Source organism: Trichinella spiralis, assembly GCF_000181795.1.
Source record: "Trichinella spiralis strain ISS 195 chromosome Unknown Scfld3489, whole genome shotgun sequence".
NCBI lineage: Eukaryota > Metazoa > Nematoda > Enoplea > Trichinellida > Trichinellidae > Trichinella > Trichinella spiralis.
Window position 1 is genome coordinate 1 of NW_003530428.1, and position 814 is coordinate 814.

Genomic DNA, 814 nt, shown 5'->3' on the forward strand with positions numbered 1-814 from the left:
TGTGGTGGATTCTCGTTTGAGAAACGTTATCGAAATGAGTACGCTTTACACACGCTAACGAGTAGCAATTGGAGGGCAAGTCTGGTGCCAGCAGCCGCGGTAATTCCAGCTCCAATAGCGTATATTAAAGTTGCTGCGGTTAAAACGCTCGTAGTTGAATTGTGGTCTTAGACAACAGTCCCCCTACAAAGGTGTGGCACGGTTGCTCGAGATCTTCATTCGTGGTTGCTGTTGTTGCTCTTCATTGAGTGTCAATGGTGCCTCGAGATTTTACTTTGAAAAAATTAGAGTGCTCAAAGCAGGTTGTGATGCCTGAATAATGGTGCATGGAATAATAGAATACGATCTCGGTTCTATTTTGTTGGTTTTCGAACCGGAGATAATGATTGAAAGGAACAGACGGGGGCATTCGTATTGCTGCGTTAGAGGTGAAATTCTTGGATCGCAGCAAGATGAACAATTGCGAAAGCATTTGCCAAGAATGTTTTCATTAATCAAGAACGAAAGTTAGAGGTTCGAAGGCGATCAGATACCGCCCTAGTTCTAACGGTAAACTATGCCAACCAGCGATTCGCCGAAGTTCATTTAAGACTCGGCGAGCAGCTTCCGGGAAACCAAAGTGTTTCGGTTCCGGGGGAAGTATGGTTGCAAAGCTGAAACTTAAAGGAATTGACGGAAGGGCACCACCAGGAGTGGAGCCTGCGGCTTAATTTGACTCACACGGGAAAACTCACCCGGCCCGGACACTGGAAAGATTGACAGATTGACAGCTCTTTCTTGATTCAGTGGGTAGTGGTGCATGGCCGTTCTTAGT

General features: G+C 46.2%; 1 protein-coding gene across 1 annotated transcript; it reads left to right on the top strand.

Annotated features, from left to right (window-relative positions):
• The first annotated feature begins 319 nt into the window (after window positions 1–319).
• On the top strand, window positions 320–710 carry Tsp_15056 (conserved hypothetical protein). The gene is made up of 2 exons (XM_003367898.1): window positions 320–428; window positions 514–710. The coding sequence occupies exons 1-2, from the start codon at window positions 320–322 to the stop codon at window positions 708–710; spliced, it is 306 nt and encodes a 101-aa protein (XP_003367946.1).
• The last annotated feature ends 104 nt before the right edge of the window (window positions 711–814 follow it).

Excerpts from the sequence above, each read along its gene's own strand:
- Tsp_15056 (XM_003367898.1), top strand. The coding sequence starts at position 320 with ATGGTGCATGGAATAATAGAATACGATCTCGGTTCTATTTTGTTGGTT. Across the intron at positions 429-513 it reads TTCGTATTGCTGCGTTAGAG|GTTCGAAGGCGATCAGATAC; the intron begins GTGAAATTCTTG and ends CGAAAGTTAGAG.